The sequence below is a fragment of the Pollachius pollachius genome (genome assembly GCF_949987615.1).
Source record: "Pollachius pollachius genome assembly, chromosome: 13".
Taxonomy (NCBI): domain Eukaryota; kingdom Metazoa; phylum Chordata; class Actinopteri; order Gadiformes; family Gadidae; genus Pollachius; species Pollachius pollachius.
The window spans coordinates 19,360,395-19,382,431 of record NC_136946.1 but is presented as its reverse complement, the minus strand read 5'-3'; the positions used below and the strand labels follow the sequence as shown (position 1 = coordinate 19,382,431).

At 45.8% G+C, this 22,037-nt stretch overlaps 2 protein-coding genes across 6 annotated transcripts in view; both read left to right on the top strand.

Annotated features, from left to right (window-relative positions):
* Nucleotide 1: 1 nt before the first annotated feature.
* LOC307085018 (uncharacterized protein) lies at nucleotides 2-9,320 on the top strand. 5 transcript variants are annotated; one of them, XM_079749635.1, is made up of 13 exons: nucleotides 2-273; nucleotides 460-528; nucleotides 2,342-2,366; nucleotides 4,828-4,914; nucleotides 5,013-5,161; nucleotides 5,268-5,387; nucleotides 5,493-5,532; nucleotides 5,744-6,773; nucleotides 6,880-6,997; nucleotides 7,084-7,161; nucleotides 7,261-7,362; nucleotides 8,094-8,373; nucleotides 8,671-9,320. In XM_079749635.1, exons 1-13 carry the CDS (start codon nucleotides 214-216, stop codon nucleotides 9,174-9,176), a joined length of 2,664 nt encoding a protein of 887 aa, XP_079605761.1. In that variant the 5' UTR covers nucleotides 2-213; the 3' UTR covers nucleotides 9,177-9,320. The 5 variants fall into 5 exon arrangements, with proteins under 5 accessions (XP_079605761.1, XP_079605760.1, XP_079605762.1 ...); XM_079749634.1 differs by having other exon boundaries at nucleotides 8,091-8,373; XM_079749636.1 differs by having other exon boundaries at nucleotides 202-273; nucleotides 460-1,255; nucleotides 8,091-8,373.
* A 3,104-nt stretch (nucleotides 9,321-12,424) lies between these two features.
* nfyc (nuclear transcription factor Y, gamma) overlaps nucleotides 12,425-22,037 on the top strand; it is a gene marked incomplete at its 3' end in the record, with an annotated part of 10,265 nt that continues 652 nt past the window's right edge. The window contains exons 1-4 of the mRNA XM_079749860.1: nucleotides 12,425-12,494; nucleotides 20,446-20,552; nucleotides 20,739-20,810; nucleotides 21,908-22,021. Of these exons, the coding sequence (XP_079605986.1) occupies nucleotides 20,454-20,552; nucleotides 20,739-20,810; nucleotides 21,908-22,021 (285 nt within the window). The 5' untranslated portion in view covers nucleotides 12,425-12,494; nucleotides 20,446-20,453. The remainder of the gene's footprint in view (nucleotides 12,495-20,445; nucleotides 20,553-20,738; nucleotides 20,811-21,907; nucleotides 22,022-22,037) is intronic.

Here is a 22,037-nt window from a genome sequence, read left to right as displayed (position 1 = left end):
AAGTAGCTAGTGGTTAGCTGGATTAAACCTAGCAATGTTAGCACATTTTGTTATTCTGAACAATCACTTTCGACTCGAGTGGGCTTTACATGTACCTCATTATTAGTCTATTTCATTTTCAAATTGTTGACCGTGTATAAGGGGTTTGGGTGTGGTAGTCCTTTAAGCGAACACATTAACCAGCGGGGCTAACGTTAGCTTCAGACAGCAAGGATGGAGGGTCTCGAGACTCCCTACGAGATTGAGGTCCCAATCGACTTCATTGATTGTGTGGTAAGATATTTGACAACGGTATAATATGAATGGATAAATATCTAAATTACATATTGAATATCAACTTTATTTAGCGCCAATTGCTGTCAAAACGGAAACATGTTGTATATCAACTTTGATGGAGGATGGGGAGGGCATAATAGCCCATGTTACATGTTGTTGCTGATATTGTTATTTTTCTTACAGTCGTGCGTCAAATCCATACGGAGTGAGACGTTGTATAAGATACACCTTACGACCATAGGACATATAAAGGTAAACATTCATTGAATTGCCACTTATATTGGATGTTGCTAACTGGTTACAACAACTCGATATGGACGACGCATGTTATGATCATTATTCAAATTGTGTTCTTCAAATAATTACAGTAATCAATCGTTAACCAGTGTGCCTTTACAGAATTAACAAATCACCAACAGACCGATGTATGCAAACGTCGTCCCGTTTTACACACCTTCTCGTGATGTCAATCGTCGCCCAATATAGCCTTCTGCTGCACTCAGGGATCTGTCAACCAACATTTGAGGCATGCTTGTAGCAATCGGTCGCCAAGACGGTGGATATGTTGAGGTTGACTAAAGCTTTTTCCACCAATGCTATGATATTCATAATTGCTGTGTATTTTGTGATCAACCGAAATGAATGCAGTCCAACAATGTATTTTCTTTGTTGGATCATTCTGTTCAAGTACTATTGCTGGTCAAATGTATCCTTCTCCTACAGTCTTTCCTCTTCCTTTGTGTGATATATTTCTTATTCCTTCTTTTTTGTTGGACTTCCCATCGTGTGTGTGTGTATAGATCTCTTTTCCTTTGGATCTCATTGCCTTATCAGTGATTCATACTGATTTCTTGGCCGAGTCAGATAAAGAAGTGTGTTGAGAAATGCCAAGACAAAAATGAAAGCAAACATGGATGTTCCTCAAGTATTTTCCCCACTCTTCCAACTTTTTTGATCATAAGTTGGCCAACAGCTGATGGTAAGAATATGCAGATGACACCCTGTAATATCTATAGTTTTCTTCTTCGTATTTTTTAGAATTGTAGGTGTAAAATAAATGTTTGCCTCTTTCTGGTGTGTACATAATGAGTACAGTTTTTCTAAACACGCACTTCCAACAGTTGATCAATGTTCCATCTATCCCTCTTCTGAAACTTCTGATGGTCCTATTGGGTTTGCATTGACAAGAAGGACATTCCAGTACTTTAACCCCCCAAGACCCCCTTTTGGGAGAACACCTTTCAATCCCATGACAGCCTGGAGACCTAACCTGTCCAGTACATTCTGTGTCTGCTCTGGGGTCCATTCTAAGTGGGAAATGCCTGGCGCACGTTCAAAGAGAGATGCCCAGGGGGTGTCTTCCACAGACTTGAATGAGCCTGCTCAGCCTCCCTGCAGGGAAACACCCTTTGGACGCTTGTGTGCTGCTCCTCTTCTGAGAAGCATGGGACCAAAGTTGAGGGCAGGAGCGTAGATGCATCCAACTTGAAAGCTTGCCTCCCTCTGCATCATCAAGGTGTGATTGTCAAGATGGACCCATTACTGTACCTGCCAGCCGCTGATACATGTTAAGTCCATCAGACGGTGGGACATTCTCAGACTGGAAAGAGCTACTACTGCAAAAAAGTTGCATGGACTACGTCCACTACTGAGTGAAATGCAGTGTATTACCAAAAGTGAACATGCATTGTGTTCTACACATCGTATCGCAAACTGTATATCCAATTTTGTGCGATTATCCATATTTTTTTAAATTTATTTATTTACCATGCACATTGAATCAATCACCTGTTCTGAGGATTGAACCAGAAAAATAATATTCCCATAAGGTTGTTCCCTGATACTGAAATCTTGACGACTTGACCTAAACGCCAAGTCATTCATGGTGTGTTTATAAATGGATTGACTTTACCACACCTGCTATAGAGCTTTGGTAAATATGTTTGTTACCGTGATATAACCCTTTCTCTGTTCTAGACGGGGTGAGTTCGGCCACTCTAGCCAGTGGCCAGTTAAGTGAGCATTGATTGACTTGTTTCTATTGCTCTCCCTCTTCCCATGGCAGAAGGAGGAAGCTTTGGTCGCGAACGGTAAGTAGTTCTTAACCTCTGCCTGCACATACCGGCTCCATTTTACCCTAGGATGAGATTATCTGTGCAGCTTAACGGTAAAACACGGTGCTTAATAGTACCACTGTGTAATATATCCTCTAAGTAAATTATATTTATGAGTTAAAAGTATCTGAAGAGGATAGAACTGTATTGGCCAACCCTATCACAGAATTCAGTTTATTTTATTTTTTGGTCGGATCTTACTGAATTTGCACAAAAACCACAGTTCACAATAATAAATGAGAACTATAAAAAAAACCTGAACTAAACTCTGGGTTATATGACACGGCTCTAGTAATGTGCGCAGGACATTTTGAAAATGTATGTGAAAAGGGGCAGTTTTACTGCAAAGGTAAGTGAAGTGACTTGGATTCTTCAATGGCAATTGGTAACGTTTCACCCTCAACAAAGTGACCTTCTGGAGAAGTAACTGGACTAATTGACTGCAGTCACATTTTATTTTTTAATGGTATGCAGTTTATGCATTTCAAACCCTCCCCTTCTGTGGTGATTTGCGCTAACTCCTGAGCAGCTGCCACCGCATGAGAACAAGATCTCAGTTTGTCAGAGAGAAGCGGAAACATCTTTGCAATTTCAAACTTAGAGGGATTTAGACGGTGTCCGTTGACATGCAGCAATGTTGTTGCATCGTCAATTCCCAAGTCATGTAACCTATGTTGTTGTGTATGAAGATCTCTGAACAATGTGTCAGGACATCCATGGATAACTCTGGAAAGAATATAGTGTTAAAAACTCGGCCATCCGGCCGCATCCTGCTCTAGCTGCGTGGAACCCCCCACCCCACCCTTATCCAACTCCACTGGGTCCTTGGCAGACGGCAGTTCTCGGTCCTTAGCATTTGGACTGAGCACACTCATACTCCTTGCCTATATCTCCATATGTTTTACTCGCTGCTCCAACCGTCGCATTGCTCAAGCGGTTAGACAATGATGTTATTCGGCCACCAGATGATCTTGGGGACCAAGGATACATCACTGTATCCTAGCAGGAAGTTTTGCGGTTCTTCAACTAAATCATCAGATGTCTGAATCATATGTAATTTATACGTATTCATCAGACTGATCATTCCCTATGTGACCACATGACACACAAAACTTGATAGGCTATAAAGTCTAAAGGTTTTGATTAGCCCAGATCCTCAGAAATCGTTCCCAATACACGGCTCCTTTCCTTGCGCTGGAAGAATCCTGCTCATGCTCAAAGCTTGAGGGATCATGCCTTGGCTCAATCATCAGGAACAATTATCTGAATGGACCACTGGTTCAAAAATGGTCCTGCGGGCAACTCTCAAGTTTGTCCATTCCTCTTGTTTTCTATACCTAACTGACTTACCACTGAAACCCATGCCTCCCAAAATATGTTCCTCAGACACTACTTAACACCGGCTCCACACAGGATGTTCTCATTGTTGGGAACAAAGCTTTCTGGGAGGGAGGACTGCTGCCAGGCCACGCAGCTTCCTCCCTGAGGAGATCTCTAAAGCTGGGCCCGTGGAGACATTTTAATAAGTGGCTGAAGACACTGTTCAGTCAAGTCATTATTCTTGGCACCTGAACCTTTTTGTGCTTATGCATTAAGCACTTTTTTTATGTGCTACTTCAAAATCAAAGCTATGCGTATTATGAAACCCAAGTTGGGTAACAGAAAATGGCACTTGGTCTGGAGATGAGTACCTTCATGACTCTCTTGGTAGTAGTTGGTTGGATCAGCATTTGAGGACTCTGGTGGTTGCTGAACCCAATCAGACCAAATGTATTCTGGATCATCAAACTGGGGATCTGTCAGCCTTTTAGTGCATTGATGCAGAGGGGCTTGCCCACATACCAATCAGAAATTGAATATGGGGTCAATTGATTATGTAACAATTATAGGAGGAGGAGGTGAGTCAGAAAATGCTTTTCAAGTATTCTGGATTTTGCAACACATGAAGGAATGCAGGTTTCTGGATGTTAGCTCTGAAACCACTGACGTCTCTTGGGCAAGACGTTGATACCTTTTCCATATTTAAAGGGAGCTTTGTTTTTTGTAACGCAAATCGATAAGAGAAACAATGGTGCTTTTGTGTACTAAAATTGGTTCATGGAGTTTATACTTGACAATAACAATTAACAAAACATGGATCCAATCGTAAGGCCAGTGTTTTCAGATCCATCCATTCATCATTTAATGATTGGAAGGAAAGAGGTAGTACTTTGGTGATTTTCTAAATGGAATGCCAATCCAACATCTCTTACTCTCAAGCCAAAGTGTAAAATTCCTTGCTACTGTCAACTCTTATTAGATTGAGTTTTGTACATTAAACCTAGCTACTAATGACAAATATACATTATCTGAAGCACTAAACAAAACAAATCACTTGCGTAACATATCGATATTGGGTGAAGTTGTCTATCTAACTGCCGCCTTTCTGCTTAATCAGGTTTTTCCGTTAGGAATCACATTGTTCCGGACTTTGAAGACATCATGCAGTATTTACAATACTTGAACCTGGATGAACCCATCATTGGTGAATAAATTAAATAACTTATTCTCTTATATTCCTTCAAAGGGGATAAAATGTGAATGAACAATTATTTATTAGTTTCGAATGACCTACTTTCTAAGGTTTAAGTCATCTGGAGGAGGTGATCGGTTCGGATGCCAATGATCCTCAGCCCGGCCCGAGATACAACTGTCGGCTATGTAGCCTGGAGGCTAATCTACCCAACATGATCAACCACATCATTGGGCGCAAACACAGACAGAAATATCTGGTAGGCAAAATGACGTTGAACCATGTTTTCTCACTTTGTTTTCACCACTGAAGGTTATAAAAAAAGAAAAAGTTCCTTCCTTTTAAAAAAGCTTTTCGTATGACAGATGTCACAACGGAAAGACCTGGTGACCTGGGACCCTTCAACCAGTTTTAACCAACCAGCAAAGGTCATACGAGCCAAGTCGGAGGTCGTAGAACGGCAGGACGGTCGAGGGACACCGAGGGTGAGCTAAATACATTTACCCAACATCCCTGATGGGTAGAAAATTAATCAGTTCAATCAATGCTTACTCGGTGAGATTTTAAGTTTTTACTGATATCTGTTTCAGCCATTGAGAAGAAATGAGGGCAAATCCAACATCATCAGAGGTATGTTCCTCGTTGTTTAACCAGGATTGTTGTATGGATGAAAAGGTTATATTTGTAAGCCAATGGTTCAATAACCATCTGATGCTTTAAATGTCGTCAATAAGAAAATAAATATTCTAACCGACATTTCACCCAAGCTTTTCAGATGGCAATAAATTTAGTTAATTGAGCTTCTTTGTTTCTTCAATTCTGCTTCCGTTCCAATGTCCAGTTCCTCAGAAGCAAAGACACAAAAAAGCTCCCCAGAATGCAGGGCACCTCGTCCCGCGTTACCCAGGACCAGAGGGTCAGCCGGGCCATTACCCCCAACACCAGGGACAGCCACCGCCTTTTCACCCAGACGACCATTACTTCGGCCCAGAAGAAGAGGGTAGAGGGCTTCAGCATAGACGCAAGCCTCGCCGTAGTCCTGAACGGGAAGGTTATTTGGAAAACGACCACGACAGACAAGAGTTTATGGACTCTGATTATCAATGGGACCACCCCAAAGATCCTATGGGCGGTGGGTACAGAGATCATCCAATCCCACATGCAGTCCAGTCCCGTCCCATGCATGGCTTTGCGGAAGAGACGCCCCACAGAGAAGCGTCTCCGTACAGAAGACCACATCCAGAAAGCGACCCCCTCAAGCAGTTCTACACGGAGGAACTCCGGCGCGAAAGGGCCCGTGCAAACGACGCTGCCGCCACTGACAGGGTGACCTATCCTTCACCTGACCCGCAAGACAGGCATCCAGGCGGCGCCGGCCCGTACGCCCACCCGCCGGGAGGTGCCGAGCGACACCGTCCAGGCGGAACCTCACAAGGACCCCGGTATCCTCCAGAGGCCCCTGGCCGAGGGGCCGTCGACCGCCCCCACGAGAGCAGCCACTTCAATGATGAGATGAGACGAGGGACTCCAGCTCCTGAAGAGTCCTACCAAGATGGACATGGCCAAAGAGCACAGGGCTACCCAGATCAGGACCGTCATGGTGACCCGGAGCCCAGGAGGAACACCGACCAGCCGCAAGAGAGAGATTATTTGTTTGAAATGGTCGGAGCCCTGCGTAACAAAAAGGCAGGTCCACCTAGGGGAGCAGCAGCCCCATACCAGATGCCGCCAGAAGGGGGCCGAGGGATGTCTGAGATCCCAGAGACCTTCAGACGCTTCCTTCAAGGAAATGCCAGCAGCCAGGAGGCCAGGAAGAGAAAGAGCCGCTTCTCTGATGCTACTCAAGAGGAGATGGAAGGGTCAAAGCGAATGTGATTAATCAATTTGTTGATTTAGATTAAATACTCAATGCTAAATTAGACAAATCCAAGGACTACACATTCTAATGTATACATGATGGTTCATTTATGTTCCCAGGTTAATGGACTCGGATAGATATATGACGTTTGAGGAACCTGGTCCATCAAGGCAGGGGAGCAGGGAAAGGCACGAAGCCCATGGATCCCAAAGGCCCGACCCATACACCCAATCACAGGTGTCAATACTTATTCTTATGATAACTTTGAAATGTATTCAATTGCATGCTTCTCTTTCAGGCAACAATTTTTTTTGTGTTTTTAGAGCCTGTATCAAAATGAGAGCTACCCAGAGAGAGAGGTTGAAAATGCAAAAGACGGCGGGAAAGTGTTTGATTTATTGGTAAGCATTTAAATATGCATTTAAATTTCCGACCGGCACCGCTTGTTGGATGGAAATAACATTTCAATTTTTGCATGTATTTCTTTGGTTTCTTTCTAGAAAAACATTGAGATTGAAAATGGGGAAGAGGCGGACTTCCTCAAGAGCCGACTTTGTAATCTCCTGAAGGAATTCCAAGCCAAAAAGTCAGAGAAGATTTTGGTATGTGTTCTATTCCTATCCAGATCACCATGCCTTCTAGTAGTGGATCTTCATGGCCTTTATAAAAGGTCCATTGCAGTATCTTTCATTTATTTTAATCTACATATAGTACACATTATGTTCCTGATCAGGGTTGTAGTGAGCTGGAGTCTATCCCAGCTTACTGTGAGCGAAAGCCCGGGACACACACCCTGACGCTAGTCCTTAACATGACCATTACAGAGATATGCTTGCTCACCATGCACATCTGCAGGGGAATTCGGGGTCTCCTAGTAGCCCAACCTTCATGTTTCTTGAGGCAGTAGGAATCAAGATAACCATTTATTAATCCCTCTGGGGAAATTTGGGGGATCAGTGAAGTAGCTGGATCCTATACACGTAAAGAAAAAACATGTCATTTTAAACTTCATTAGTTTAGAGGTGTTACCCATTCTAACCCCCCAGTCTCTTCATGGTAGAGATTTCTAACTGAACTACTAATTACTTTCCTTTTCACTTATCTCCTCTGTAGTGCCATGGTCATTAGCTTGTTTTGAAGAGCGACACTTCTGTAGGAAGGGAGAAAGGAGCAATGGGGTTTGTTTACACAATCGCAATGAAGTGCTCTGCGAAGTGCAATTCATAAATCGAACGAATGAATGCACTCATGCAACTCATGCAAAACATTTGATTTCATCACTCAGTCAATAGTTAATGTGATCCCACTCTATCCTCATGCCTCGTTGTAGCAGAACCGACCGGACTCCGCGCCCATCTCCAGAGACTACAACCACAGGAGCGAGGCTCCACGGGCTCCCTCGCCTCCCCGGGCAGAACCTGGGAGGGAGGCCTTCAGGGAGGGGATGCAGCGGAGGCCCATGGAAACCCACCCACGGTCATCCCAGGATCCCAGGGGTTGGAAGGAAGAGGAGCGGGAGCAAGAGCAAGGAGGCCCGTCTGACGAGAGATTCCAGGAACGCCAGCGTCCCATCCACTCGGACTCTAACGTTTCAAGTAGACAGCGATACGAGGGTACGCCATCTATCAATATGTGTAATCCATATCTATCACCGGTGCCACCTCCTTCGGATTTGATGAAACGTGCTGGTGCCTGACAGTTATATTAAATAAATATATATTTTAAGGGGATTTTAATATTTTATTTTATCTCAAATTCTTTAGCTTACATTATACCCCTCCATTCAAGGTTTTTCACTTCTCATGTGTGCATTTAGATGCCGAGCTAAACCCATGAGGTGCACCGCCATCGATACAATCTTATCATATTTCCAGCCATGTTAAGCCTTTCCGCATATTTCCCTCTTCCAGAGGTTTTCGGAGGTGTCAGGCAGCAAAGAGCCCCAGACAGCCCTCAGCCAGAGGGGCCGGCCCGTCCCCGGGACTGCTTCCAGGACCAGGGGGATCGCTTCCAGGACCAGGGGGATCGCTTCCAGGACCAGGGGGATCGCTTCCAGGACCAGGGGGATCGCTTCCAGGACCCTGGGGATCGTTTCCAGGACCTGGGGGGCCGCTTCCAGGACCAGAGGGATCGCTTCCAGGAACGCGGGGGCCGATTCCAGGAACACGGGGGCCGATTCCAGGAACACGGGGGCCGATTCCAGGAACACGGGGGCCGATTCCAGGAACGCGGGGACCGCTTCCAGGAACGCGGGGACCGCTGCGAATACCCATCAGCTTCTCCCGAGTTCTTAGGCGGTCGCTCAGCATCCCCATCTTCCCACCGGGAGCAAGGATATCGGAGGCCCAGGGGCCAGCAGCACTCAAGTCTGGACAAAATCACCTCAACCCTCCTAGAACTTGTTGCAAGAAAATAATTACATTTTTCTGATAATTTAGTTATTGCTAAATTGATTTGTGTTTTGAATTTCTGCTTTATTTGCATTGATTACCTAATTTTGCATTTTACTTTCAGTATTTGAAGGAAATCAACATTTTGTGCTATTAAATGTGTTGTTAAACAATAACATTCATTTATTTCTACAAACACTTCTGTGCCTCAAGGGTCGTTTTTATTGTTGAAAATATGAGTTGTATGTAAAAAAAAAAGGTTTAAATCAAATGATTTGTTGCACAGCAATATATAGTAATATTTAAACTATGATTTATGAGGAACCTTGCCGCGACCTCTGCATTCTACACAAGCTCATGCATGCCGTCCATGTAGGGTAAACGACGACGTCACTACGTGCGTACGTTAAACTATTTCCGGTTCGAATAGAAGCCATCTTGTTTCCCGTTGTTTGCTAAATAAAATAAATAATAGACTCAGGCGGACTTCTCTTCGAACACGCAAAAGAAAGTGAGTAAGACCTAAAAATGTATTTGTGTGTAAAATGATGACAAGAAAGTATGCCGGTTTGAGTGAAAGAAGCGGCAATTGATCCGCGTATTTTCATTTGCTCTTCTTGACCAATAGACGATTGTTTTGGAAGACGAACATAGGCGCCATTTCCCTCCTCGCTCTCTGAGGCGCTTATTGGTGGCCCGCGAGAGGGATCAGAGGCGGGCGAGAAACTGACACGGTGGCGCCACCATTTTGGCTCTCATTTGTTTAATTGTCGAATGAACTGCCCAGTCGTGTTGGATCCATAATGGCGCCAGTGGCTGAGCGAACTTGGCCATAAAAACCTTGATTGGTGGAATCTAGTCCGAGGTTTGATTGGTCTGAAGGACAGATACAAACGTTGTCTTTATTGGTTAGACTACTTCTTCCGAGCTCTGTAAAGCTTTGCAAACTTTCATTAGGGGGGCAATGCTTTGTCCAGTGGCAAATTCGGTTAAAAAGACCCTTGATGCCCAGTGTGAGCAAACGCTATAAGGTGTATCTGAACCGAGCTAACACAAAGATCCCCTGAGCTAGCTAGGATCAGACAACAATGAACGCTCGCTAATGTTTGGCCAACAAACCATCGCTTACGGCTCAACTTTGTTCTAGGAGCATCCAGTTAAAATTATTAGATCTTTAATGGCAACGGTATCTCATGCATTCCGGAGGAATACAGTGGATGTGTTTACCTTTCAAAACCAATATTAGCAGTGAATAAAGGTTACATGGTATGATTCCCCGGCGTTAGCTAGAATTTGTTTATTGTGCCCCTTCTATCCTAATAACGACTGGGCATATTGTATTTCATTTATACATACACTCTTTAATGAACGGTCATGTACATAAATGGTTATGTATTCCCAAGTTTGTGGATGATACACTAGCTACATATGTAAATGTTTATGATGGAATATACAGAGTTGGATCATTACAGCTACGGAATACACTATTTGATATTATTCAAATTATAATCTCAACCCTTAAATATTGACATTGGATTGTATTTTTTGCTCTTCACCAACTCTTAATACAGCTAATAAATAAACAGCTCTCTGAGACACGAGTGCATTGCACTTGGTATTGGTACAGTTCACAAAGTTCTGTCCTTGCGTACCGTGGGAAGTAGATTATTAACAGTATCAAGACTTTTCCAGTATCAACTCTTTCTCCCTCGAGAAGTTTTCATTCAATCATTTCTTTATTTTGAAAATAATTAATCGTTTTTAATGGCATTTCTGGATTTAAACGACTTAATGCTTTCTCCTCTTTATTTAGGCCCGTCAATTGTACATACAGAAGGCATGCATCTTTTTGTGTACTTAAATTAATGCATAATGGCTATATTGCTGTGTGTTTATGAAGTCAATAAACCCGGATTGTGAATGTTTATGTCTAAACAGTGTTGGCGATGGTAAACATAGCCCTCCTAGAGGCGGAGAAGTCATGGGAAGGTCTTTTTTTCCATTCCTGCTTTGACCTTGTCAGATGTCATCATGGAGGCATTTTGGGTAGCCTCACTGCTAAAATAGATTAATCTTTGTGCAGCCTCCTCTCTAATCATTAACCGGCCAGCTACGTGCCTGCTCTCGTTCCTGCACCAAAATAGAAGGAGCATTTAGCTTTGTTTCTCTAGAGTCTCTCTTCACTTCTTGTTCTATCCCTCCTGTTCTGTAGTGGATCTCCTCTACGTCCTTATCCATCCTTCCGGTTCCCATCCCCCCCATCACCTCTTCTAGTGTGCTCATTGATGGACTAGCTTTGCTCTCTCTCCCTATGGGGGGGGAACTTGCAGTTACATGCAGGATAAGCTGACGGTCACTTCCACCATCCTCAGCACCAGTCCCTTACTATAAGCTATTGTTCGGGAACATTCGTTGATGAACATCCCCTATGTCTTATGATTCCTGACTATTTAATGTGCCTGTGCAGTGCACCGTTAATGTGTTAAGAAGGGCCATGTTTGTATCATTGAGTGCAACGCACCTTTTCCAACCAGTGGCCAGCTTACCAGAAGGACGCTATAGGATATTGCACACATGGTTTTGTGATCACATTTTTTGCTGTGAGCGTATCTTTTTGGGGTCATACAACAATGTCTTTGTGTTCTCAGTCTTTAGCCCATATCTCCTCAATCTTGTTTACCCACAAACAGAACAATATTACAGGTTTGTTTTCTTGCATTGCTACCTGGTTGATATTGTAACCTCACCAAAGTTTTGTTTGTTTTAAGAAAGACCTTTTGAAATGGCCTGTTTGCGTCTGATAAGTTGAAGGATATGTAGGCATGAGTAATGATAAATGTTAAATGACTTCAATTGACTCGTTGACTAATTTGGCTTAAAAAATAAACATCAACCCCTTGAGGCATATTGACTCTCAATGTTAATATACACACTAACAAACTATTTAATACAGTGCTCATCCTTGCTAAAGGCTGAATGTTGGTGTTTACCTGTGACTGTGAGCAAGGATGAATGAGAGAGCAAGGACAAAATGTGCGTTTGAGTGCACGCGCACGTATGAGACAGCGGCGTCTGCCCGGTATGCCTTTGCACTTCTAAATCATGTGGCTGCAACATGCGGCATCCATCTTGACACTTCTGTCAGCCAGTGGTAGTGCAGCCTGGCTGTCTGCATCACCGGGCAGCCAGCCTGTAGCAGCAGAGCGGAGGCGGGGCTGAGGGAGACATTTAGTTTGACATTGTAAATAAGCAGAGAGCAGTTGTCAGAGAGCAGCCTGTGGTTCCTTTCTTCTCCGTCCAGCCGCGAGTCAAGCGAGAGCAGCCAGAGGAGACACCATGCAGAGGCAAGACGACACCACATACCAGCTACCCTTTCAAACGCGCACACCCTCGGACGCTTTCCACAACTTTATCTGCTCTTTGGGTCTCTATTCTTTGCTGTTCTCTCTCTTCCTCTTTTCTTTTCCCTGACCCCTATCCTGCGGCTCAAGGTAACTTAGAACAGGAAGTTGTCTCTCTGTGAAAGGGGGTTGGGCAGACGGGAGGTAGGAGGAGCTGGGAGGACGTGTCAGCCCTGATGGGTCGGTGTGGCAGCCAATGGGACACAAGGACCTTCCTGTGTCATTGGTGGAATGCGTCAGAGTGGGCCGGTTGCTGGGGCCCGAGGCGGGGTTTAGGTCCATGTAGCAGGCTAGATTGACTACTCTTCAAAGTTAAAGGGAAAGGAGGCTGAAGGAGATTTTGTCCGGGACTCGGGAGTGGCGCTGTGCTGATTGCCTGCTGCTTTGCTGGCTTTCTAATTTATAATCTCTCCTCTTGGCTTTCTTCTTAAAGCGGCCTTTAGCGCTGCAGGGGTCATCTCACAGAGCAGTGTTATGGGGAGGGGGACACGCCATAGAGTTAAAAAAGACAAGAAACATACAACTTTGCTATGGGACCATCCGAGGGCACCAACAGGAGAGTGACGGCTGTGGGTTGACTGGGGAAAGGAGAGGGAAGGGAGGGCTGGGGGGGGGGGGTGGTCTAGCAGACAAGGCAATGTGTAAAAAGAGAGTAATAGATACAAGGGGGGAGGGGTACCGAGGGAGGGGAACGCTGTGTGTCCAAGCTGGAGCGTATTCTTTTTTTTCTTTTTCTTTTTTTTGGGATGGCGTTGAGTGGAGCAAGAATGCCTTTTGTGTAGTGCCGAGAGGCGGTGGGGGCTGCAGGAAGTGGAGGGGTCGGGAGAGAGTTTATCAGCCCCTGATTTTTCCTCCTCTCACTCTCCTCTCAAGGAGTCTTGTTCAGCTCTCTTGTTCCGCTCTGTCCGGTCCCCCGCCCCCTTCCACCCTGACACGGCAAAACCACTCGCCATGAAGGACACACGGGGGTAAGTCTGCAAAACAAACCCAAAAACTAACAGACGCAGACAAAGTAGCAAATGCAGAGCTGGATAGGTTCTGTTTGTCTTTCTCAGACTGTTCTCTGGTGTTTGTATCTGAGTCCGCTCTCTCTCCGTCTGTTGTTTTTCCGGTCGGAGCTTGTAGCGGTGGTTGGCTTGTGTTCATTGCCCCCTTACTTGTCCTTCAAGTGTCACTTCGGCGCTGCATCGATGGGGCCGGCATTCGGATTTAGTGTTTCACAGAGGCCCCTGTGCTGGTGAAGACACACTATGTCATGTCAAGTTGTGTTATCTGTATCAGTATTTAGTTCTGTGTTTTTGTATTTTAGTGTGTGTGTGTGTGTGCGTGTATATACGCTGTTTGTGTGTGTGTTTCAGTTGTTTCGACTCGCTGTGTTTGTTTGTGGCTTTTGTCATAGCATAAAGTATCTCTGTATTTTGTGACGATCACACTCTCATCTTCAGGTCTGTGGTTGTTCTCGCCTCCAGGTGTTGCTGTTTCAAATCCTGTTCTTTTTATCTGGCACATGCAGTGATGCAGAGTACAATGCTGTCCTTGCTAAGTTTTCCTTTCTGGTTGTTCCTCAATCATCATCCTCATCTAGTAATTGTGGATATCAATGGGTTTCGATGTGCAGCTGGACCCCCCCCCATCCCCCCACAATGTCCGACCCTGGGAAGACACAGAATGCCAGCCTGTCACATTCAGGGATGGGGACTGGGGAGGGAGGGAGAGTGCACTGGTTTGATCTGATGTCTTGTGAAAGAATCTTGGGAGGGCATCTCTTCCCTCTTTCCGTTTAACTCCTTTTCCCTCCTACCTAATTGAAGGTTTCCACTAGTTCCTCTGACTAAACCCAATACCCTTTGGGGAGAGCGAGGGGGAGACTAAAAATAACTCTTAAGTTGAAGTCCCTTGCCGCCAGTTCTGAAGGTTGGCCGGGTGTCTGCATTAGATTTGAATATTATCTGTGGTTTACCCTGCGCCATAGGCACATCTGGCGACAAGCATAAATAAATTAGCAACTGCAAGCCACACGCGCACACACACACACACGGCTAACAAAAACACGCCACCCGCGTAGCGTAGTCTCCTAGCCGGTGGCCAAGGTGACCACAGCTGCGTCATGTGCGGCCCTTTGCCCTTGCTGCCATGGTAGTTTAATGGATGCGTGCGTCGTCCATGGAGGCACTGCTAAGAGCCATGGGGGGGAGGTGGGTAGGGGTTAAGCCGTTTTTTTTTCCCAGTGAGGAATCTGCAGGTAGCTGCCTTAAGCCCAGCCCACTTTGACGACAGAGAATAGGCCCTCGCATCGGATGAAGGTCACAGGAATGTTAGCGCGCCTCCCGCAGTCTCTCTCTCCGCGGCGAGGGGGAGACGAGAGGGGAGCGGTGAGAGTACAAAGAGCGGGGGAGAGAGAGCCACCGGGCGGGAGAGCACGAGGGGTAAACTTAAGTACACAAAGTACAAAAACCTAGGTGGCCAAAGTTTATTTATTATTGCTAACAAAAGGTACACAGACAGTACATACTGCTAGCATGACAGGGGTCACTCAGGTGCTGCAGTGAAAGTTGAAGACAAGGGCCTCTAACCTCCCCCACAACCCCCCCGTCCTCTGACCACTTTCTTTTTCCACTCAATCTCCCTCCTCCCTCTATGGTCTGTCTCTCCTCTCTGTTGAATGACCTTGGTGGATCAGTGACTAGCACTTCCTGGAGTTGGCTTGAAGCAGAACCAAGGGCAAAGTTTGCAGGGCTGTTTGGTTGTTCTGACTCTATCGGACTGAGACAAGGTCGGACTCATGGCCTCGTTGCAGGTCAAAGCCGGCCCGGCGATATGGCCTTTGTGTCTTTCTAGTGCAAAAGCCGCACAAACTTGTTTTTTTTCTCCAGCAAAGCAAAGGCTACTCGAGTACAGTGTATTCGCTATGAGAGTGTCACACCGGTTTATGGCCCTGCTGTGGTTAATGTGTAATTCCTGACTCAGAATCTAACTTCTCTAACTTTAATGTTTTGTCAAAGTAGATCATTTACCTGGTGTACTGTAGCCATGCCAACACTTTACCCTTCTGGTGGGTAAGTGTTGACTTGGCGGAGAACAATGAATGAGCAATGGCGATGACTGTTGGTTAAACTTATGTAGCGCTTTACGAATCAGGACTACAGTTTGAAAAATACCCCATGGCGTGTTCTTTACTCTTGTCCTAGTCTTTTTTTCCTACGTCTTGCCTAATTTTGTTACTATTTTAGTTATTTTTGCCCTTATTTCCATAGTTAACATTACACACCCGTACTTGTTTAACATTACAACACGTGATCCTTAGCATTTAGTTTTTAACTGAAGTAATGTATTTTAACAGGCAGGGAGCAATACCCGCATTTCGGTCTTGAATGTGAGAAGCGTTGCTGTTGTGACACAGTGGTTCTGCTTTACTGTATGCACTTCAGATAGAGCAGCGCTAAAGGTTTCATAACCTCTTCCTGAGCTTGTTGTGCTGCACTGTGACAGGTTAAGCTAAGTTCTGCTGAAACCCAGGCTTTGTGAGTACATGTGTGGTGTATGTGTTGCGCCACGTTCATACCCTGATTAGCAGTATACGAAACGAAACCCTTCTGCCCTGGTCTTACACAGTTCGAGTAGGACGGTGTTTGCTGTTCCTGCGCCGTAGACCAATTGACTTTGGTGGTCACCGCAATAATGTGCTAGCTAGATAGAGCAGACATGGAGGCCCACCGACCGGAAGGTCACATCGTGGTCGTTTGACAGGAAATGAGCTAGTCGATTCTTTTCTCTTCTTCTGGTCTTCTCCGGTTCCTTCTATCGCCCTTACTCTGTGGAAGACAAGAGTTGACAAAAGTTATTTGTCGTTCTTTGGCACTCGTCCATGCGCTGTTTTGACAGCTATGACAATGAAGTCGAGGGGGGAGAGAGGGGGAGATCAAAGGCCATTCATTAGACATGTTTATCACAGTCGTTTGGACCGCTCTTCATTCAACAAATTAGTTTAGTTGTAATCAATGTGATAAACCAATAATGATTTTGGATATCTAGACCAATCAAAAAAATACTTAATAGGTGTTGTTTGCCTTTAAAATATATCTGACAATATATTTTTTGAATGATCTTTGTAGTGCATATCATGTCTCCTCACGTGTCATATCATCAGCCCCATCTAAGTTTGTTCTTGAGTTGAGGTCTGGGTAAGTTGGTATTAAGTAAACAACACTACACCAGTCTCAGTGTTTAGTTTAGTCACCTATTCACTGAGTCACCTATTAGTCGGATCAGTTATGTTGGTTCATCTATTTTTCAAGTCCCAATCCCTAACAAGCAAGTAGAACAAGTGGTTGATTTCTGTTTTAGTTTGTTTAATTGTAAGAGTTACTCCCCCCAGCCCCGCCTCGACCTGGCGCCATAACAACAGGGGCAAGGTGACCACTGCTACCCCACCTGGTCGTGGTCACCTGCCCTCCATCATTAAGGACAAGTTGATACTCATGCTCATATGGCGACTTTCCCTCATCTAGATGCCTGGCTGTCGAAGGGCAAAATGCAGTAAACGAAAGGGAGCTCCTGTACTCGTCCATTTATGTATATGGCTGCTGGCAATTACTCCATGTTCTCTCTGTTCACAATACCCTGGTGGAAGAACCTTATTCCGAGAAGCAGGTGAGGCCAGGGTGAGGCCAGGGTGCTGTGGGGGAGAGGGGTTGGGATGCTGCTACTTGATGCAATGTGCTAGGGTGGGAGGGGGGAGAGGTACTGGACTAGGCCGAGCAGGGGGAGCATGATTGCTTATTCAGCAGAGGGAGAGAGAATCACCTGAAAGAAAAATAAATGCCTTGTCAGACACTGCCAACGAAGCAGAGAGCGCACCTCCCAGAGAACAGCGTTCAGCAGGAAACCCAACACCGCCGTCTCTATCTGACCCATGGAAGGACAATGAAACCGCAGGGAAGGGGAGAGGAGTTGAGATGCACTGTATAGAACAACACAATGTACCCTAATATAGCACCGCAGCTTAGCACCAATGCAGCAAACATGCATGCCCTGCAGGCTGACAACTCCAGGACACACACACACAGCCTGTCCATACAACCAGACTAACACTCGCTTGGAAATAAAGACTCCCCACTCTGCATCAACCTCTTTTGGCTGTTAAACGAGGTAAAACCTCACAACCTTGACATTTATTCGCTTCTAGCGGCGGCAGTATATACTTTCTCTTGTGTAAAGAAGGCCTCAGGCAGGGGTGCTCACGGGGCTAGCATTTGGCCCAGACCATAGAAGGTGTTGGACCGAGACAGGCGGTCTGTTCTGCCTCTCACATGTCTGCCACACACACACACACACACACACACGCACACGCACACGCGTACACACACACACACACCATTGACAAGTTTGATAAGCTGATAGGCCGTATCGATTGAGGTAGAGGACGCTATCTAGCTTGCTTGAGGCGCTATGTGGTGGGGCCTGTCATCTATATATCTATTGTGTAGCCAGGTCTGTCCTTCCTTCATACACGGTATCATTTTCAACATATTGTTTTCACTGGCTCACGTTCCAGACCAGCTCTTCCTGAGGGCTGCTTCATCATTTCACTCTTTCGAAATATGGCCATACAAAAATGTACCTTTTCACTCTGGGCGCCAGATTACTGCCTGTCTATTTAGGTTGAGGGTCATGGGGTCACAGAAGGCATGTGCGTGTCTGTGTGATATTCATATTTGAGGTCTTAATAAGATTGTGCACAATATAACTTTATACATTTATGTCTGTTTTTGCCTACTTCAGTGTACCGTACACTGTATCCTCGAGGCCCCTGCACTGTTGCCATGGCAATTAGTCGCCTGCAATGGTGTTAACTGTCTTATCATCCATATCAACCTACCAGTCAGAGACAGTCACAATGTGTGTGTGTGTGTGTGTGTGTGTGTGTGTGTGTGTGTGTGTGTGTGTGTGTGTGTGTGTGTGTGTGTGTGTGTGTGTGTGTGTGTGTGTGTGTGTGTGTGTGTGTGTGCCAACATGCACATACAAGCCAATATACTGGGTTTAACCCCACAGTTGCCCCATGTCAATATATCACAAGATAAACGGCTGACGTTGGAAATTAAAGCTTCTTTTACTGGAAAAATGACAGACCAGTCTACAATTCACTTGATGCAAAACCTCTGAGCTGCAGGAGTTGTTTTATCCTCTTCTATTGCCACTTCTATTGTTCTGCTGTGTCTTTCACTGCAACCTATTTCTCCCTACATTAAGTCACCTAGAAGAGGCGGTGTAGGGAGAGCTGCATGAAAAGCACACGGCACTCGGGTACGAGGCAGAGGACCCAATTTCCCATAAATCCTTTCTGCCCAGTGGAATGCTGGGATTGTTCTCGTGACTGCAGGATTTCCATCAACCTTGAAACGCCACTGGACTCCGGTGGGGAGCCGTTGTCAAGGTCACTCACTGGCCCGGCACACCACAGCACTAGCGCGTCCGCCATTGATTTTCATCAAGCTGTCCCCCTTCCACTGCCATTTGCTATCATCGATTTAGGCTACTTTCAGTTTGAAAGTGATTGACAGCCTGGGGTATGCGGCATGCAGCCTTCTCTGCATGTTATTTAATGGGTGGGGGATGGATCTCTGGATCTTTGAATCAACACTTTTGTTTTTTGTACCAATATCGTAGTCGGTCAACTAGAGTAGAGCCGGAGACATCCATGCTTTGTCTCTCTCTCTCTCTCTCTCTCTCTCTCTCTCTCTCTCTCTCTCTCTCTCTCTCTCTCTCTCTCTCTCTCTCTCTCTCTCTCTCTCTCTCTCTCTCTCTCTCTCTCTCTCTCTCTCTCTCTCTCTCTCTCTCTCTCTGTGTGTGTTGACCCACATAACTGGTTTGTACACCACTCTGACTGAGCCCCTGTCAATTTCTTACCACCCCCTGTCAAAGCCTTTGGCAGTCATCACACACACACAAAAACACACACACACACAGGCAGTACTTCTCAAGAGCTCTTGTTCGTACTTCAGTCTTTTGCTGGAAAGGTAGGGGACACACAAGCATGTAAACACACACTCGCACACAGTGAGCAAGGGGGTGAGAGAGTGCAGCCTGTAGCCTCCCCAGCACTCTGCTTGTTCAGGCAGGCATGCTGATATTCCCAGAGCAGATTCCTCACATGCCATAGTAACCTGCTGGTTCCTATTTCAAACTCCCTCTAGTCTTCAGAGAGAGCTGTGTGTGTGTGTGTGTGTGGACTTTTTTTTAGCATAAACCATTTTACCAGTGCTGTAAAAAAATATTCAGCTGTTTGGATGGGAGAGAGAAAGACAGCCACACAGAGCCACAACCCTCCCTGACGTAGCTGCCTGAATAGCCCCGTCTGAGGGTGACGGAGACGCTCTCCGGCGTGCAGCCGGCCTGTCGCTCCGTCAGGCATGGGCGGACGGCGGCAGGGGCCTTGCTTTAGATCCCAGTGTATTCTAATATTAGCCCACGGCATGAACCACCTCCCTTCACCCGTCTGTCTGGGATCGGATTCCTTGATCGGGCACCTTGGCAAAGATTCCGTTGAGCATGTGTGGGATAGGCTTTACCTGTTAAAAAGAGGGGTGGTGCGCACGTCCAAAGGTAATCCACAGGTGCTAGACGTTAGTATTGAATATAAGAAAAAAGGAGGGTCTGCACACTGTTTAAATGCTCTAGAAGTGGATTTATTAACAGGCAACATTTCGATCTCTAAGGATCTTCATCAGGCATTACCTGTGACAACATCTCTGAGGGAGAGGTCTGACCACCTCCTGCTCCTCAATGACAGGAACATGTATTCCCGCCGGAAGTGATGTTGGATAAGGAACTTGTGGCCTGACTGCCTGCCTGACAGGCTGTTTGTACTAACGATGGACTCTTCTTCCTCCAGCAGAGTAGAGGATGTCTGCAGATGCGTTTGGAGCCGGGGGCACCGATGCCCAGCAGACCCTGCAGTCCTTCTGGCCGCGAGTCATGGAGGAGATCCGCAACCTCACTGTGGTACGCCTACTTCCTTTTACACACACACACACACACACACACACACACACACACACACACACACACACACACACACACACACACACACACACACACACACACACACACACACACACACACACTACTGCTGCTATTGCACTGCAATGTTTGTGCGACATGATTTGACCCCCCATGGCTCTGTTTCAGAAGGATTTTCGCGTGCAGGAGTTGCCTCTCGCCCGCATCAAAAAGATCATGAAGCTCGACGAAGACGTCAAGGTAAACCAAGTCACGGCACCCAGACAGAGAACTAGACCTATCATGGATTTACATGGTGTAAGATTATAGAATACATAATATGTATATAAGAACAAATTGTGAATCCCCTTTTCTTAAATCGCTTTACATGGATTAAAGTGAACATAACATGGAAGTCATGGTCAAAATAAAGGGCTAATGTAAAAACAATAAAGGCCAAAGCTTGAAAAAAAGGTGTGTGTGAAATGTATGTTAAAGTAAGTAGTGCCCATGTATTTCACACTTGTGGGGGGTGTGATAGCCTGTGTCACACTGTGTCACCATCAGAGGTGACTGCCAAGCCTCACTGCATCGGTGAATAATTCGAAGCAGCTCCTTAGCGCCGGGGCAGGTCGAGGGGAGGCCTGCAGCACAAAATGTCTGCCCACGCACCCCTACCGATCAATATCTCTCGCAGGGGAGGTCGGGGATGCCGAAGAGAGATGCTGTTGTGTGTATAAATGATGAAGGTGCACTTAAAAGAGCAATATAAAAAGTTTTTCTCATAAATAATGTATTCACCAACGTGGATCTTGCAGGCGTGGATTGTAGATGCGGTCCCTAGCCTACTCGCCCTCCTAATGAGTGGAACCCGAGGAGATGGCAGCCCCAACACAACAAAATGCGAGGATGTCATTAAGTAGTCAATTAAAGGGACATGCAGGAGTGGTTTTCCACCGGAGGGGTGTGTGTGTGTGTGTGTGTGTGTGTGTGTGTGTGTGTGTGTGTGTGTGTCAGGACAAAGAACAGCTTAAAGAGATCAAAGGATCACTAGCAACATATAAAAACAAGATGTTTGACACGGTAGCAACTGTTTGTGTGTGCGCCTGTTTTTGAGAATGTTGTTGAGCACAGTGTGTGATGCACTGAGAAGGTGTGTGTGTGTGTGTGTGTGTGTGTGTGATACTGTAGATCCAGTTCAATATTAAGAAGTTAGTTGATTCCTCTGCCATACCAGCATTCTAGCTTATTATTATAATCCTTTGGATGAATGTTCCCTATGTGATGGTGTCAGACAAGGCGGTGGGGGGGGAGTGGGTGTGTGTGAGACTCACCCAGCTGTGGTGCCCTGTGTCCAGATGATCAGCGCTGAGGCTCCGGTGCTGTTCGCCAAGGCAGCCCAGATCTTCATCACGGAGCTCACCCTGAGAGCCTGGATTCACACCGAGGACAACAAGAGACGCACCCTGCAGGTGACACCACGTGCAC

Coding starts and splice junctions, on each gene's coding strand:
- LOC307085018 (XM_079749634.1), top strand. CDS start 214: ATGGAGGGTCTCGAGACTCCCTACGAGATTGAGGTCCCAATCGACTTC. Junction 2,367..4,827: donor GGAAGCTTTGGTCGCGAACG/GTAAGTAGTTCT, acceptor CTGCTTAATCAG/GTTTTTCCGTTAGGAATCAC. Junction 7,162..7,260: donor GGAAAGTGTTTGATTTATTG/GTAAGCATTTAA, acceptor GTTTCTTTCTAG/AAAAACATTGAGATTGAAAA.